We start from the raw sequence: 16,076 nt of genomic DNA on the forward strand, positions 1-16,076 counted from the left end.
TAGTGGGAGTAACATAGCTAGTAACATCACACATCTCAAGGCATTTTGGTGACATGGCATACGAATAAATGAAGAAAGAGAGTGAGGTGGTAACTAGCTATGTTACCATAACATCACACACCTCAAGGCAAAATGAGTCTACAACATAATAAATGACATAATGCATGACACCACATATAAGTTACTACCCACTATGAAGGTAGTAACCTAGACTAGACTAGTCTAAGTTACTCCCCACTATGAGCAGCCTAACTTGCCAACATCAAATTCATCTGGCAGGCGCTTAGACACCAACTGCGATGGGGACAACTGGATGGAGTACCTCCGGTTCTTAAAGTACGCGAGAGCAAGTCCATCGGTTACCTTGTATGGAGAAATAAAGCCAATCAGTTTCATCTGCATTTGTTGCGTGATCGGTAGTGGAGGAGACAGGGGCCTGGGAGCATAGTTTTTAAAACCGGACCGGACCGGTGGTTCAACCGGAAAAAACCGGAACCGGAGCCTAGGCTGGTTTTTTAAGCGCACAAGACCGTACGCGCAGCCGAGCCGGATTAAACCGGGCAAACCGGGGTCGAACCGCCGGTTTCACGCACTAAACCGGATCCCGGTCTGAACGGCTCAATGTCTTAGCGTTGTAAAAATAGAGATGTAGTGAGCAAGATTCGAGCCTTGCACCTCACGAGATACGCGCAGCAGCGCTGACCAACTGAGCTAGAATTCCTTTTTGTTCAAAATAGAGACACGTCCGTTTTGTACATCTTCTACATAGTATGCTTGGATGCAAGTTGGCTCGGCTGCCATTTTGCTTGATGGCTGTTTTGCTAGCTTTGATGTATACACGATATTACTTGGCTGTTGCTTAGCTAGCTTGCTGCTTGCCGATGCTGCATCCAAGCTAGCAACATTTGTTGTTGCCCAATTAGCTCTATTCCGTCAAGGCCCCGGTTTCAGTTTTTAAAACTATGCTCATAGGTCGCGGCCCGCGAGCTTCAGTCTTGACTTGCAAATTGTTGATCAGTTGTTGACAACTCTGTTATATAATTACGTGAGTTATTATGTCAAATAACAAGTATGAAACTTTTTCCATACATATTATTTATGTTATTGTAGCATTTATAAGTAAAAATATATTGCCTTATATTTAAAAAACCAGACAGTGAACCGGTGAACCAGTGGTCCGACCGGTAAAAACCTGAACCGACGACCTCACCGGTTCGGTCACCGGTCCGGTTTTTAAAACTATGCCTGGGAGGAGATGGACGGGTGTAGCCCTGCAATTATTTCGTGGAACATTTATGTTGAGACGTTGAATGCTGAGCATGAATGCATGATGCAGCAGTTTCGGGAGCATTCTGATCAATCTTGATTTTGGAAGGGCGAGCGATTCAAGCGGGCTTGCCGTTCAGGCTTCGTGCGGCAATGAAAATCTAAAGGTATAAACGATGCCCCCCATAGGGGGCTTCACAGCGCTCTGAGAATGTGCACCGTCCGATTTTTACACAGACTGGCCCAAAATCGATCTAAACCGCTCGTTGCTGGCAGCACAGCAGCTTCTGGTTGGCGCAGAGCACGCGTTTGACATTTACCTCGTCAGTCCTTGGCGCTAGTGAAATCCATGCGATGGCAAACATCTACCCGCGTTTGGCTGCATTTGGGTCCTATGGTCGGTCGGGTCCACGCATCAGTCGCTGTGGGTTGTTTCTGGGTCGCGTTGGTCTCGCCCCGGCCGTCCAAAATATCTCTGGGTAGATAGGGGTACTTTCGACCTTTCGCTGATGGTATAAAAGGCGAATCCCACGCTAGGAAACCCTAGCCGCCGGCTGCCAATCCGCTCGCGAGTCGCCCGCTCCTGCCCCTCCCCACGTTCTTCTCCTCCCTCTCTCCTCTATCCTGCCTCCTCCCTGGTGCTCAGCAGGAGGAGCACGAGGCGCCGCCGTATGTCGTCGTCCTCCCAATCTCAGCGCCATTCTCCTCACCCAATCGCTGGTGTCCCTCACCTGGGAGCTTGGTCTCCGACGAGCACGAGAAGAGGAGGCCGCTGCTGCTCGCCCGGAGCTCGGTCTTCGACGAGCGCGAGAGGAGGAGGCCGCCGTTGCCTTGTACAAGGTGGGCTGCTGTCTCGCCCAGCCATCCTCCTTTTCCTCCGCATCGGGGCTGCCTCAGCAGCAGCTGGAGCCGGCTGTCGGCGTGGGGACGGCAGATCCCGGCGGTCGGCGCGGGGACGGCGGATCCCGGCGCCTTGAGGTGTACAGCCGGCCGTGAACTGCAACCTCCAGCCATGGATGAAGGCATTTCGGCTGTGGACTGCCTCCTCGTCTCACAGTCTTCCTCGTGCATAGCAGCAACAGCAGGGAACCGAGCTCCAATGACTGCTATGACATGACGTGGAGATGAGGTGATGCTCTCTTTTTTTCCTTATTTGCCTCCTCATCTCTTCTTAAACTGTGTTTCAATTCTTTCCCACTAATCATCATGTAGATGCTATTTTATCTCTGCCTAGAAGGTGTTATACAATAATCCTGCAAGGGTGCAGGAGAGGTTGATCCATGTGATATTGTGCGTGTATTTACTAACTTTGCTTTATCCTGCAATTTATAATCCAATGGTAGCAATTCTTTTGCAATTGGTTTAGATTTTTTTTGCTCTCTATATTTTGCATCCCTATTTTTATAAGGTTTGAAGTGGTGTGTCTTTGTGGTGCACATGTTGGGTTAGATATAAACTGTAGTGCATGGTCTTTGTTTCAGGTTACAAGAGCAGAGATGGAGTCGCTAGCGGTGGTCATGGGTCGATGGTCTAAAAACTGACTAGAGTAATTCTTCTCCGTGGTATATGGTACTAATTATTTACCCTCAAATATTGGACACATTTATCTAATGCACAAACTCTTTCATGTTTGTAATTTGTCAAAAATGTTGGTACCCTATTTCAGTGTGTAGGTTGTCAAAATAAGCTTCCTGCAATTGGTCCTGGGTGGAGTGTGAAACAGTTCTGAACCAGCTACCAGGCAGGTAGTGACTTGGATGGTAATACAGTTACATGAAAGGAGTACAAACCCATGACGTTCGCATCCAGGTAGCCGACACCATGGCATCCATTTTCTCCCAGCCGTGAATAAAAATGTGTTTCTGCTACATAATCACACTCAAATTCATTACTCTTGATTTTTGCCTCATGTTTTTGTAGGTAGTAAACAAGGCAGTCCGGTTGGCCAACATTGTGCCTTGCATTTTGGGAAAGACCCTAAATGATGTTCAGTTCAAAGGTAAGGCCCCCTTATACAATTGCAGAAAACACAATTCCGCAGGATACAACAGACTTCTCAAATTTTTAACATTGGCGACAGGATACACAATTCCGGCAGGATGGGGGTTGATGGTATGCCCACTAGCAGTGCACTTGAATCCAAATATTTACCTACATCCTCTCATTTTCAGTGCTTCAAAGTTTAAGGTCTGTAGACTTTAATGCTCACTGGGTCTGGTTTTTTATAACACATCATTACCTAGCAGCATAACGTATTTTCCACTGTAATTTCTATGTGCAGAAAGCACTTACATTTTTTACGCTAGGATTAGAAATATAAGCTGGGTTTGGGCGAATTTGTTTTTACAGTTTGAACAACCTGCATCTTAACACTGGCATGCTTTATGGTTTTAACAACTTGCAACGCAATTCATCCGATCTGTGTTCAGGAGAGAGGTTGGGGCCATGGTATATTCAGGTATGGTTTGAGGGATGCTACTTTATTTTGCATCTGAACCGGTGAAGTGCAATTTTCTTGAATATGACATGCCTTATGGCAGAAAAGAAGAATCTAAAAAAAGGCAGGAAAAAAAGGGGGGAAGCATGCACCGACGTAGGCCAGCATTGGCTGGAGGTCCCTCACGGGCAGGCATATTTCAGTTTCTTAGTCACGGTTGCATTTTGCATATCGTGGAGAATTCAGTTTCTTAGTCATTGTTGTAGTCAAGGCAATATCACAATACTTCTCTGTCAAAATTAGTTTATTTTGCGAGCCTACCCTCCATTTTCATCAAAATAAAAAAATCTTGAGTGACACCATTTTTATAGGGTATATGGGAATATTAGCTTACGTATCATGTCTTTTTTATCTCTGTCAGATTAATGCATGCATAGAGTAATATTTTGTTCATCCTTTAGGTGTATTTGGTGTTAGTGTAAAAGAAAATTTGTATGATCAGTACAGTAGTGGTTTTCTTGCAATCTACTTTTCCTGTTTTGCTCTGCTTGCGATGGTTGATTATTTAGTTCTCTAACTTTTATAAAGTGTGATTTTAGGTTCTTTTCAACAGCAATATTTGAGTCATGTTCGGCCGTATCAGTTGGTTCTGTTTGTTATCCTTTTTCAGAGTGTTCATCTTCAGGTGCTATGTCAGGTAATTTGTCTTCACATGATCTTTCTTTTCTGATTCTGCATCCTACCCACTGCTTTGGATCAATATGAGCTTTTTAATTTGTAGGTCGTTACATACACCTTTGTCGAATATTAGTTCTTCAATTAAGTTTATGGTGGATCAGTAATCTGATTTGTTCTATGGGCAGTCCAGTTCTGAGCCCCAGCCATCACGTTTGCATACAACATATATCGTAATTTTTCCAATGTTCGTCGTACATTGCATGACCATTTGGAATTCGAGGATGCATATAAATAATATCCAGATAACCATTCTAGAGTCTTCGCAAAATTTATTACTCATTTTGTAGGCACTTCTAATTAGTTATACTATTATGCTCCATATATAAAAGTTAATATATCCCTATGAAATAAGATGAAGGATCGGTAACAACACTAACAAATGTTTTTCCAATAAAAACCAATCGGGCGGCAAAGGCATATTGATATTCCTGAAGCGAGATGAGTTCCCTAGAAAAGGCTAGAATTCCATGGGACTCATGACACTAACTATATGGTTTCTTTCTCACTTATTGAGCTATATTTAATGGTCGTCTTTCTCATTTCTAGAGCTATATGCCTGGTAGTAGTGAACAATTTGCAAGTGTGAGTATAAGCCCTTTAGATGTACCAACGAGTGGAAGGATCCAGGGGAAGACAAAATCAAGGTCAACTTGGTTTAGCCCTGTAGCAGCTCTCCAGAGCTTCATGCTAAGATACTATAATTGCACTATTTGTGAGAATGATTATTTCTCAGTTTTCAAGTACTTTTTGTATTTGCTCCATATATACTATACATTATCTTTCCTGGATTCCGTGGGACTCGTGACGCCAATATGTATGTAAAAAAGAGTTCAGTTTTATTAATTCAAGAAAAAAAGAACATACCAGCTGATGGCGCGTCATCTTGATCAAACATGTTCGTTCAGCTCCTGCAGTTTCCTGTTTGCTGTGGCTGCTTGCCACCGAGTAGGCCCTTCTCATCCAGAGCTTCACTGATAGAATCAGCACCTCTGAAAAGCTAGATCATGACTAGGGCCAGACTTCATGCCAGTAGAATGAAGCTTCAATTAATTTAGGCCAACACAGGAAAGAAATCTTAGCATGCCAATAATTGATAGAGAGGATTTCAGAGCTGTCAATAAGATACTGGATAAATTAATAATCAACAGTCCAGAAAAGAACAGCATACCAGTTAGTTGCACATCGGCCAGTTTCACTTCTTGCTGTTCCTGATCCGTCGAAAGCCGCTGCTGTTCATATCTGAACGAATCGGTACGATTGGTACTCACAAAGGTACTGCATCTTGACCAGCGACGGAGCTTCGTCGCTGAGCCCGCCGCATAGCCAAAGCGGAGTTTTCTTCTGCTTAGATTATGCCCATTTAATTCAGATGTGTACATAAGACATCCATGTGTGAAGCCCACGTGCACATGAATTGTATTTACTATTTCTATAGTTGTATTGGATTCCTCCATCTCATTCCAAAAGTGCGTTGTTGTGAAGAGTAACCTTCACCAAATGATAGAAATGAGAGTTAAAATTTTAAAATTTACACGGTTTGGACCACGCAAATATTTTTGTATTTGGCATTGCTTTTGGTTTGTTTTCCTGGGTAGAGCATCTATTGTGTGTTCACCATTTTTGTCCTAAAAATTCTTTTCGATTTGTCATTGACCCATGTGCTAGCCTACTACAGGAGTAATTATGCAATGAGTGATATCCTTTTCCCACGGGTTTCTGCATTAGTATCGGTAAAAGTTAATTTATTGCGTATATGACCGCAGGTGTCTCCTATGAGGTAGTACAAGGATTCCTTATTTGCAGTTAAAGAAAGGATCAGTTATTTAAGAGTGTCAGGTCTACATAGCTGGGGTTGCCATTCTCCGCTATGTGCGACACCCATTGCATGCTGTTCTCTTAGCCATTTGTAAGACTGTTTTTTTGTAATTTTCTGGATGGCACTACAAATTTATGGGTTAGTTTGGATACAAACTTACGGCCCAGAAATCAAATTATGCACAGAAATCCACCGGAGAGTAGCATGTGGTGGTACTGCAATCAAATTATGCAAACTTTGCTTATTTGTATCATTTACTATTGCTGCGTTTATCTGCACAAGGTAGATATTTTAGATGTCTTTCCTTCTCAGCATAGCAAGCATGTGCTACTGAATTTTTGTGATCTCTAGAGTTTGGTTTCTTCTGTTTCCGCTATGGTGATCCCAGTTTAGCTAATTTGTCTTCTACTAAATCTTCCAGTTTTAGGATGGACACCAAAACAACTCACCTTGGGTTGCTAGGTTCTATTTTATGTCCATTCCATGTTCTCCTGATGCTTTATGGGATTAGACATGGATTATTTGTTCCTTTTAATTTACAAGTATTGCTTTTTTAGCTTCTGCCGGAATCAGACCTGAAGCTTGCTTTACATATCTAGATGCAATCTTTTGTGCAATAGTTCAGCGAAACATCAAATGATATTACTTATTTTAGCCCAATGTTGTTTCAGAATGGATTTTAACTATGAGAACAAGGCAGTGCCAGCTCAACTGGAGAAAACGCAAGAGTTGTTGGACAAGCACATAGTACACGTCTGGCCATGCCCCGTTTCACCTTTCTCTCGTCATGACAAGAAGGAAGAGAAGTCTCTACAATCCTCGAGGGAATCACCTCTAGCAAGCAAGTAGCTCCTAAAGAAATTTGATGATTATCATGCCTTGCAATGCCCCATTCAGCTTTAGGTAATGAGTTTACTTCCATTGGCATGTTACACTATAATTGGTTTCAGTTCTTGCAAATCTGGTTTCTATTTCTCTTAGTTACTTTGGTAGATTATACCAGCTGCAGCTAACATTATGTGTCTAATGGACAGTTTAGTAGACAGCTGGTTAACTGCTTCCTGAAGTGACTGTATGATGCAAAGCTATGGTTCTTTTCGAAGGTACTTGGTGCTTGGACACATGTAATTGACAGCTGGTTGTATTTTCAATATCTAAAGCTCTTTTGTACCTCAAGCCTATTTGCTAGAGCTTTTGTTGTTACATTTCTACGTATATTTTTTTTACTGAAACAAGTTATTTCAATAATTTTTTGATTTAAATTTAAGAGGCTCTAAATTAAGATATATTTGAAGAGAACATATGACTCAAATGAAGCATGACTCAAATTAAGACAGTTGTAAACCAACCTACTGATCATTTTTTTGCTCAAGCATGTATTTGCCTTTTTTTTATGGCTTTAAAATAGTTACAACAACAATGAACTTGAGGTTTCCAGAATACACCTGAGTCTCTCTCACTCCCATCTATCCTACTCATGCTTTATCAACTTAGTACATAAAAGCAGTTTGTTAGTATCTTTGCTTTTTTTAGATACTAATTCATGATCTTCCTCCAAGATGGCTAGAGAAATGGCCCAGGAAATCAGCTTTTGTTAGACTTGCTGGTGAAGGAGATTGGTCCCATCAATTTAAGGTTGTAGCTTTATTCAGGATTTACCGTTTCCATGTATAGTTTTTTAACTATGCTTCCCTGGCTAAGAATGTCACATATTGTATGTATATAGCTGGTGGTTCAATGGCGGGAACCATACATGAAACCTTCCTTGCAATATACTCTTCCCTTTGCTACGTAGAATAACTGATGCCCTGCCTGATGTGTTTGTGTGGTGTATTGTTCTAGATTCTTATTATCTGTATTGATAATGCCACAGTTTTTTCTGCCTTTGTAGATGAAGAGTAGCGAATTGTTTGGACTGAATTCTGAATATGCTGCATTTGTGCCATGTGAGAGAAATAGCATATTGTTATCATCTTGAAATAGTAGACAAAAATGTACATTGAGGTGAGCTATCTTGAATGGTACTTCTTTCATTCCTCTGCATGCTTTCGCTTTGTTGCTTTAAAACTTAAGCATGTTGTTCTTTTAAGGAGCTCGTCACTTCAGTACAGACTACAGAGAGATGACGGCTTGAGATATAGTCGCAACACCATCATTGGCTGCAAGAATTTGCTCCCTGGAAGCGGAAATGTCAAGACGGTAGCCTGTAACCACCTCTGCATTATTATGAATATTGTTATTTATGTTTAGACATATCTCACACATTCGAAATTATTAAACTATGTAGCTAGCTTAATTAATCTACACATGCATCAGATGAATTCTCCCATTGTACATGTAAATTTGATTTTCCTCTCTATGATGGATATTGGGGCTGAATAAATTACCGAGTGATGACTGATGGTATTGCGTACTTGCTGCAAAAAGAAGAAAAGTAAAATTGCTCGAATTATGCCTTTTTAGTACAGTTTTAGTTCCAGAATGCTAATTGGTTGTGTTAAACTGCAGCATATTTTCCCCTCACGTGACGAATTCATAAAAGAACAATATTTTGGTTGTCCATGCAATCCAACAATTGAATGCAGTATTTTGCTCATACAAGAGAAGCAACCAAAGATCATACATGTAGGTCCTCTCTCTCCCACTCTCTCAGCCCTCTCTCTGCTTCTCTCTCTAATCCCTGTACAAATATTTCAAGGTGTATAGTTGCTAATATTTTTATGAGCATCTTTTGGGGTGTGTATGCAAATAGTAAGGTCATGAGAAATCTGACATCCGCTATTTTTCCCTCTGCGTGTTGCCTTACTTGATTTTAGTGTTGTTTGTTCCTTTCGCTGAGGGTGCACTTTGTTTATGGAATAAAGCACGCAATGATTCTGGCAAATTGCTTGAGGCCTTGAGGGTCTGGAGGAAGTAGAAGAAATAATTAACCAGTGGCTAAATTATCTCCCCTACCTCCAGATATTTATAGGTTCCTAAGGAGCATATACATCGTGTGTTATGAAAGTTATTAGGCATATGTGCCGCACCATATGTGCAATGGTAGCTATTTTTCTGTATTCTCCTTAAATTTGTATGGGTGGCGTCAAGCATTATTTTAGTTTTATCTTTGCTTGTGTATATGATAAGATATGAGATATACATGGATTTTTAGCTTAATTGAGAATTTTCTTTTATAATTACTTTGCAAGTTCTGCAGTTTAGTCATTAGTATACTTCCCTCATTAGTTCATATATAATGATAGAAAGTAACAAGTAGACTGTCTTCGCTCATACGTACAAGGGCGTTGTGGTGAGGTTAGTCGCTGTCTAACTTCATTGCGTGCAGCAGCTACAGAGCTCCGCTGTCTCCATTCCCGTCTGCACGCTGCTGCCTCTATCCTCTTCCCCTCTTCTTGGTGCATATAGTGCCTGGCTGGTCGGACGCTTTTGATTGCTGGCCTACGGTTTGAGGTAAAAATGTTTTGGGCAGATCGCAAATGGAAGAATCACAGCGCACATAAAACTAAGGGCACTATCATGTTTTGAGGTACAAGATTTCGTGATTTTTCTTCACATTTGATCTTTAATCTCTTTTATTCATTTTCATAATATAAGATTGATTATATGAGATATTGCTGCATGCTTATATGCTTAAAAAAGGTTCTTGAGGGGCTCTCCTGTGCATTATATGATTGTACCTCACTCTCCTTGTGTGCTCAATGAAGATGAAGATACCCTTTATTTCCTACAGTGGCTTGGGAAGGGGAGTAATACCGTTACTTGCTGGGTAAAAGGCCAGAGAAACGTTGTTGCGTCTGCTCCGAGTGTAGAGGTCTTCCATGGCGGTGCAGGGCCAAGGTCCTCCATTTGGTGATGGCAGTGGTGTTAGCATTTGGCGGTGCACCCACATTAGATTTATGTTTTCGATGCGTTGTGGCCTCTAAAGATCGAACTGCAACGAGATTATTTAGATGTTATAACTTTTGTACCTTCTATTATTGTCAAAAGGAAATACAGAATGTTAGTTATTGTAGTATATTTAGCTATTTTCTTGATTGTGTATAAACATTTCTGTTCTTTTCCAAATTTGTGTGTTTAGTTATAATATCACTCTATTAATTTTGTTTTCTAAATCCTCTAAAATGCATTTCTATTTAAATGTGGATCTGTTCGAACTTCACGGGATCGTGCGCCAAGGCGCACATCTAAATCTAGTAAGAGTAAAGCAAGGAGCCGCGCCCGACCGCACGGTCACGGCTGGGAATCAAGCGGAGAAGATAAAAACGGTTAATCAGGTGACGTGGCTCGCTGTAAGATCAGTAAAATGGGGCCATCTATTAAGAAAGAGAAGATATGCAAGCTGCAATTACTCTTTACCCCTGACTTTACCTCTGAGCTGAATAGCTGAGCCGTGGAAATGCATTCATCTCTCTCTCTCCCGTAAGAACAAGACAGGCCGGGCCGACGACGCCGGCGACTCGACCGGCCGGCCGTCGCGACCAAGCAAGATCGCCGCGTTGTCTCTCCACCGTGATGTCCCTCCTCGCCCCTATCCGTCGCGCCCCTGTCTTCCTCTCCCTTCCTCTCTTTCTGTCCTCTCCCTCCGCGTCCCCGTGCGGCGACCACGGACGATGGTGGCGGCGCATCCCGATGTCTAGAGGTCAGTCCCCTCCACTTCTTACTCCTCTCCTCTGCCTAGTACTTCTCTAATTTGTTTTTTGCTCTCTCGTTCGGTAGGCAGAAACACTAGAATTAGAATTGAGGGATGGTTCTGGACTAAGGTGTGCTATGGATTTGTGGAGCAGTATCTGTATTTTTGTACTGTGTATTTTTCATGGTAGAGCAGGAATAACACGATTAGTAGTGTCTCTAAGATTCTAACTTGTGCATTTTTTCCAATTCGAGTAGCGGTCATGGCGGAAGACAAAAACGAGCATGGCCATGAGTGAGGATAGGGTAAAACAGTCATTGTAGGTTTTACATTAGATGGAGAAACTTGTTAGATTCGAAATGGGGCATTTTAGCAACGCAATTTCTATTCCGCAGCTAACCTCGTTTCGGGCCTCCAGCAAGGTCACAGTCGTAGCCGCTAGATCATGATCGGACGCTGCGAGCGAAGCGGTGCTCACTCGACCACAATACAACACACGCACGTACACGGTCCCACCTTCCACGACACAATACACGCACTCACACATGTTCTGTGCTCTCTCTTATCTCGTTCGGACGGGGCTTGCCTGCGCCGCCTCTGTGCGCCCATCCGTGCGCCGCGGCCTATTCTTCGGCATCGCACGGTTATGCTTCGGTCTCTTATTATGCATCCCTTATCCGAATAAAACAAATCGCAAAAACCGTCCTAATACACGTCTCGCCGTACTCTTTTTCATCCTCCGTAGATGACACACCCGGCTACGTCTTCCGCACAGACGAGCAGGAGGTTCTTCTCCGACGCTTGTACCTCACGTGGCCCTCGTCTATGAGCAGGGATTCTCTGATGCTTGGACCTCACACATGCGTCACTGCCAAAGGAAATTAGAACGCCGTCGAGGCGTTGAGGAGAGCAGCGGCGCCGCGCCGACTGTGGGCGATCTCCTATCTTCCTGCCGGTTCACTGTCGGAGGTATTCGCTTCCATGAGCGAGAGGCCGAAGAAGAGGATCACACAAGGATGAGGAGCCTGAGACCAACAAACTGGCCGATTCCCAAATCAATGAGCCTGGGATATACATGATCACGGTCTTATGCATTGATTGTCAGCTGGAGAAATAAAAACTGCCAGAACGCAAACGGGGTGATGCAGTTTATATGTCGGCCAGACGGACGAGGTTGATTAGCATCAGGAGTCAATCGGTGACGGCCTGGATATAGACCTCTTGTCACTGAGGGCCGGGCCGGTTAGGTTCCTGTCAGCGACGAGCCAGTAGGATGGGATCGCGTGGGCGGGCGGCTCCTTGACGCCTCGACGGCGTTCTATCTTTCTCTGTGGAGGTGACTGCTCGCGAGGTCTAGCATCGAAGGATCCCTGCTCGCCGGTGGTTGGGAAGACATCGCTGGCCGCGACCATCCGATGACCTTCTCCATCCTCGGCGTCACGGCCTCGCGGGAGATGTCGCCGCCGGCCATCTACGGAAGGGACGTGTATTACAATGGTATTTGGGATTTATTTCAATCGGAAAAGAGACGCGTGAGAAGAGAAGGAAGCAGAACCGTGCGATGCATAAAAGAGGGCGCGGCGCACGGATGGGCGCACAGACGCGGGCGCAGGCAAGCCCCGTCCATCTCGTTCCCCTGCTACCTCCTGATGCGCCGCCGCCGCCTGTTGCTCCGGCTGCCGCCGGTCGCCGGCCTAGCTCCCTCAAGGTCTCCTCCCTCGAATCCCCGCCGCCACGACACGGTTCTGCCTGCGTGCGCTCCCCCATGGATAACCCTGGTGATTCCACCCACCTCGCCCGATTTTCTAATTTGATTCGCGCCTGGGATGCATCCTCGCCGGAGCCGGCTTCATCCTCGTTCGTTGCGGGGTGCGTCCTCGTCCGTGGGCGTCGCCCACATCCTCGTGGCGCCAACGACATACCCGCGGCCTCGGTTACATCCCCACGGCGTTGTGCACATTCTCGCGGCCTCAGGCTTCTCCTGCTACATTGTCGACTCCCCCGGCCATATAATCAAGTTTCGCGACTAAATCGTCGAGGATTCGGTTACTCCCCAGCGCCATCGAGATCCCAATCGCCCAGGCTAGTACTTTTCCCCCTACATCGACCAGAATCTGATCTTTTAGTGCCTGCGCATGTTACATTTTTCCGAGAAGAAGTGGTGGTAAGTGGAACTAGTTCTGTCGGATCATCTGTAGGATGGAAGCATTAGTAGAGGGTGTATTTTTTCTACCAGAGGTAGGTAGATTTTTTTTAGAAGTAACACATCATTTTGGAATAATACATGCAGAAAGAGAAGATGGAACTTGTTATTTCTTGAGATTTATGTTAGTTAGTAGCCTTGGTGTACATGAAAAATGTTGATGGAAATGTTCCATCTTCTGGCTCTGCATGTTAGATGGAGTGTATGTATGTGGAAGTAGTTTCATCGGATCATATGTGGGATGGAAGCAGTCAGTTGAGGGGGCTTTTTTTGTTACAGATGGAGGTAGATTATTTTCGGAAGTAACACATGTTTGCTGGAAGAATACATGCAGAAGCAGTAGATAGAACTTGTTACTTTTTTAGGCCAGAATTTGAGTTTTTTACATCTGTCAAACTGCAGATAGAGATGTTCCATCTACTGCTGGGTGTGTCTGTCTTGTTGGGTTTTACCAGGAATGTTTACATGCAAAAACATATAAACTTTTTTAGAAGATTATTTATATAGTAGGAAGTGAAGTTCTCTGGTGGAACTAAAATACATGGTACAATTAGTACCTCTAATTAGATGGTAAATGTACCAGTTGTAGGCATATGGACATCATGTGTGTGTTCCGCCGCCCCTGTTCCTTCCGGCCGGCCCTTTTCCTCGCCGACCTGTAGCGCCGTCTCCGCCTCTTGGGCGCTCACCTCCTCCCCCATTCCTTCTGGCCGCCCCCCTTCCTTGCCGACCTGTAGCGCCGTCTTCGCCTCTTGGGCACCCACCTCGGGCACGGAGGAGGCGCCGCCCGTGAGTGAGAGCACCTCGCGGCCGCGGGCTGCACACACCGACCATGGAGGATGCCCCGTCCCTGTCGCCAGTAGCATCCCTCGCTGCCTGGATTCATCGCGGTGATGCCGGTCTCATGTCCGCGTCTCCGGCGACGGCGTCGTTGTTTCCTGCTGGCCGGCAGCGTCCTTGTGGTCACGTCTACATCCTCCTCGTTCACCGTCACATCCTTGTTATCACCGCCAACATCACTAGTCTCCGGACACAAGACCTCCTTCACTGCTTCATCCTTGCTTCTGCTAGATACTCCTGAGGGTAAGGTATGCATTTCTGCGCAGTTATTTCTGACCAAATTGTGTAGCAGTCGGTAATGTTACATGCATTTTTTGTGCTACAAAGTACATGGTGTGAAGCGTAGTTGAATTAGTAGATAGAACATGGAACCCAACCAACTATGTTAATGTAACGTTTTTGATGCAAATGGAACAACTTTTTCCATCAGGAACAAGGCCCATCAGCATTTGTTTTGTGTTACATGTACTAGTTGAATTAGTGGATGGAACCAATTATGTCCATGCAACTATTTTTTGCAGCAGATGTAACCAATGTTTCATTAGGTGTAAGGTCGATCAGCATTTGTTTTTGTGTTACTTGCAGTAGTTAAATTAGTGGATGGACAAATTATGTCCATGTAACCTCTTTTTGCAGCAGATGGAACCAATTTTTCATTAGTTGTAAGGCCGATCAACATTTGTTTTGCGTTACATGCAGTAGGCTAGCACGGACAGTGATAGCAGCCACAACACATTGGTAATTGAGTAGTAAACAGTGCTTCCAGTACCTGTCATTTCGTACTTCCAGTCACTAGGATTTGCCTTGTGTCTTGGTAAGGGAAGTTCAAGAAGTAATTCTGGAGCCTAGATGGTTCATCAATGCTTTTCCGGTTGATAGCAACATGCAGCGATCTTACTTGCCAGGACTCTTCTGGGTGCTCACCATATTTTCTAATCAACTTGTCTTGATATGTATTTGACCTACACCAACACATAACACTCTAGGCTGTGGCCTGAATTTCAGTGAGAAACTTGGTTGAAGATTATGATCACCAGAAAACAAAGCTTGGCTCACCTCACGCGGTGGAGGAGACACTGGAGGTTATCTCGGTTGCAGCCCAGGATGTGACCTTGTTAGTTAGGAGAATGAGTAGCTCCATGGCAAACTAGGAGCAGAAACGGTTGAATTCAGCGCCTTGAAATCTGGAGAAGTCCCAGGTAAAGTGTTTATTTTAGCCTGGTTTCCTCCTTTTGGCACAGACTCACCGCAAGATGGCAGGTTTCTGGCAAGGTCGGCAAGACGTCAGCTAGCTCACGGCAAGACGGCGGGGTTCTGGCAAGGTTGGCAAGACATCGGAGAACACATAGCAAGATGACGGTGAACTCACGGCAAGACGGTGGGGTTCCAGCAAGGTCGGCAAAACTGGCGACGTACACCGGTGAGACCGGTAGTATTCCGGCGAGTTACATTTAACCCGTAAAGAATAATCTACCTAGTTCTTCTTCACCCAAGTCGTGATACATTGGCATGTATTTTTTTTCGACCGCTCTGGCTAAAGCACGGACATGTAACTACTCTAGCATCCTACTGGATGTAACTCTAACTCTTGTTTGGATGTAACAAAGTAGTTGCATCAGATCAGGCTAGAACTTTTTTGCAACAATGTAACAGGTGGTACAGGAGCTCCACCGATGTGTCTCCCATCCGCAATTCTTTCTGGAAACAATAATTTTTTTGATGTATTTTATTCCACACACGGGTTGAAGGAGAACTCGAGAAGGTACGGGGGTTGTTGGATGGAAGAAAGAAGGGGGCGCTAGTTCCCGCGCGTCCGTCCAAACTTATCTCCAATCTTTCTCGTTGTTCTTCTCCTTTTCTTGAACACGTGAGATGCAGATGTAACATATATGTGTTCTTTTTTCTGTTATTCCCCTCCTCTCCCGTTAAGATTCAGATGTAACAGCTTTTGTGTTCTTATTCCTGTTATAAACCTGCGTCTCTCCAGTTGAGATCCAGATGTAACAGCTTTGTATTATGCATGTTGTTCATCTACTGTTCGCTCAATTTGAGATCCAGATGTAACTGGATCGGGATCTGATTTTCGATAGGAAGAAAATAGGATCTGATGGGTATCAGGTAGAAAAAAAAAATCTGTTATGGA

General features: G+C 44.2%; 1 protein-coding gene and 1 long non-coding RNA gene across 20 annotated transcripts; both read left to right on the plus strand.

Annotated features, from left to right (window-relative positions):
• Nucleotides 1–1,793: 1,793 nt before the first annotated feature.
• Nucleotides 1,794–10,344, plus strand: LOC127341911 (cytochrome P450 87A3-like). Of its 18 annotated transcripts, none has more exons than XR_011755095.1 (14): nucleotides 1,795–2,395; nucleotides 2,748–2,835; nucleotides 2,933–3,075; nucleotides 3,187–3,265; nucleotides 3,347–3,453; nucleotides 4,292–4,400; nucleotides 6,929–7,160; nucleotides 7,292–7,360; nucleotides 7,817–7,892; nucleotides 8,149–8,261; nucleotides 8,348–8,463; nucleotides 8,766–8,882; nucleotides 9,586–9,786; nucleotides 9,900–10,344. XR_011755095.1 is itself a non-coding variant. In XM_071828027.1 (7 exons), exons 3-7 carry the CDS (start codon nucleotides 3,040–3,042, stop codon nucleotides 5,002–5,004), a joined length of 348 nt encoding a protein of 115 aa, XP_071684128.1. In that variant the 5' UTR covers nucleotides 1,794–2,395; nucleotides 2,748–2,835; nucleotides 2,933–3,039; the 3' UTR covers nucleotides 5,005–6,354. The 18 variants fall into 18 exon arrangements, 2 of the variants coding, with proteins under 2 accessions (XP_071684128.1, XP_071684129.1); XR_011755098.1 differs by having other exon boundaries at nucleotides 9,965–10,344; XR_011755096.1 differs by having other exon boundaries at nucleotides 9,991–10,344.
• Nucleotides 10,345–10,913: 569 nt separating this feature from the next.
• On the plus strand, nucleotides 10,914–15,657 carry LOC127341909 (uncharacterized). 2 transcript variants are annotated; one of them, XR_011755103.1, is made up of 3 exons: nucleotides 11,540–12,972; nucleotides 13,677–15,132; nucleotides 15,194–15,657. It is a non-coding gene; the product is annotated as an uncharacterized lncRNA (long non-coding RNA). The 2 variants fall into 2 exon arrangements; XR_011755102.1 differs by having other exon boundaries at nucleotides 10,914–15,132.
• Nucleotides 15,658–16,076: the final 419 nt, after the last annotated feature.

The sequence above is a fragment of the Lolium perenne genome, chromosome 3, assembly GCF_019359855.2.
Source record: "Lolium perenne isolate Kyuss_39 chromosome 3, Kyuss_2.0, whole genome shotgun sequence".
Classification (NCBI taxonomy): domain Eukaryota; kingdom Viridiplantae; phylum Streptophyta; class Magnoliopsida; order Poales; family Poaceae; genus Lolium; species Lolium perenne.

Excerpts from the sequence above, each read along its gene's own strand:
- LOC127341911 (XM_071828027.1), top strand. The coding sequence starts at position 3,040 with ATGAAAGGAGTACAAACCCATGACGTTCGCATCCAG. Across the intron at positions 3,076-3,186 it reads CCCATGACGTTCGCATCCAG|GTAGTAAACAAGGCAGTCCG; the intron begins GTAGCCGACACC and ends ATGTTTTTGTAG. Across the intron at positions 3,454-4,291 it reads TCAGTGCTTCAAAGTTTAAG|TGTGATTTTAGGTTCTTTTC; the intron begins GTCTGTAGACTT and ends ACTTTTATAAAG.